The 426-nt window shown below is 46.7% G+C and overlaps 1 protein-coding gene across 1 annotated transcript in view; it reads right to left on the reverse strand.

Annotated features, from left to right (window-relative positions):
• LOC119586732 overlaps positions 1 to 426 on the reverse strand; it is a gene marked incomplete in the record, with an annotated part of 4,969 nt that overhangs the window by 1,349 nt on the left and 3,194 nt on the right. The window contains 1 exon segment of the mRNA XM_037935459.1: positions 122 to 206. Within this exon segment, the coding sequence (XP_037791387.1) occupies positions 122 to 206 (85 nt within the window).

The following is a 426-nucleotide window of genomic DNA, read 5'->3' on the forward strand; positions in this document are numbered from 1 at the left end:
CATGTTTCTATGTACTCAAGGTAAAGAACCTACGTATTTGTAAGCACGCTCTGTATATCCACATGCAAGTCTGAACGAGAAGACCAAGCCTAGACTCCAGTTATTCCAAAGCGCGACTCACCAGATGAGGTAGATAGAGACGGCGACGGTGAAGATAAACCCCGTCCCGACCGCCACGATCGCCATCGTCCAGAAGTTGACCTCTTCTGCGGGGGAGAAACAAGGTCATTTGATTTTGAAAACTGGGACAGACAGGTCAGCTTGTCTATTAGGAAGAGCAGATTTACGTGCTCTTGTGTATTAGGTCGAGCAAGGTCACGTGTTTTTGTGTACTGGAAAGGAAGTCGGGTGACCATGTGTATTAGGGAGAGCGTATTGGGAAGAGCACATTCGGAGAGAAAAGATGATTTTACAGGTAAGAGATCT

Source organism: Penaeus monodon, chromosome 21, assembly GCF_015228065.2.
Source record: "Penaeus monodon isolate SGIC_2016 chromosome 21, NSTDA_Pmon_1, whole genome shotgun sequence".
Taxonomy (NCBI): domain Eukaryota; kingdom Metazoa; phylum Arthropoda; class Malacostraca; order Decapoda; family Penaeidae; genus Penaeus; species Penaeus monodon.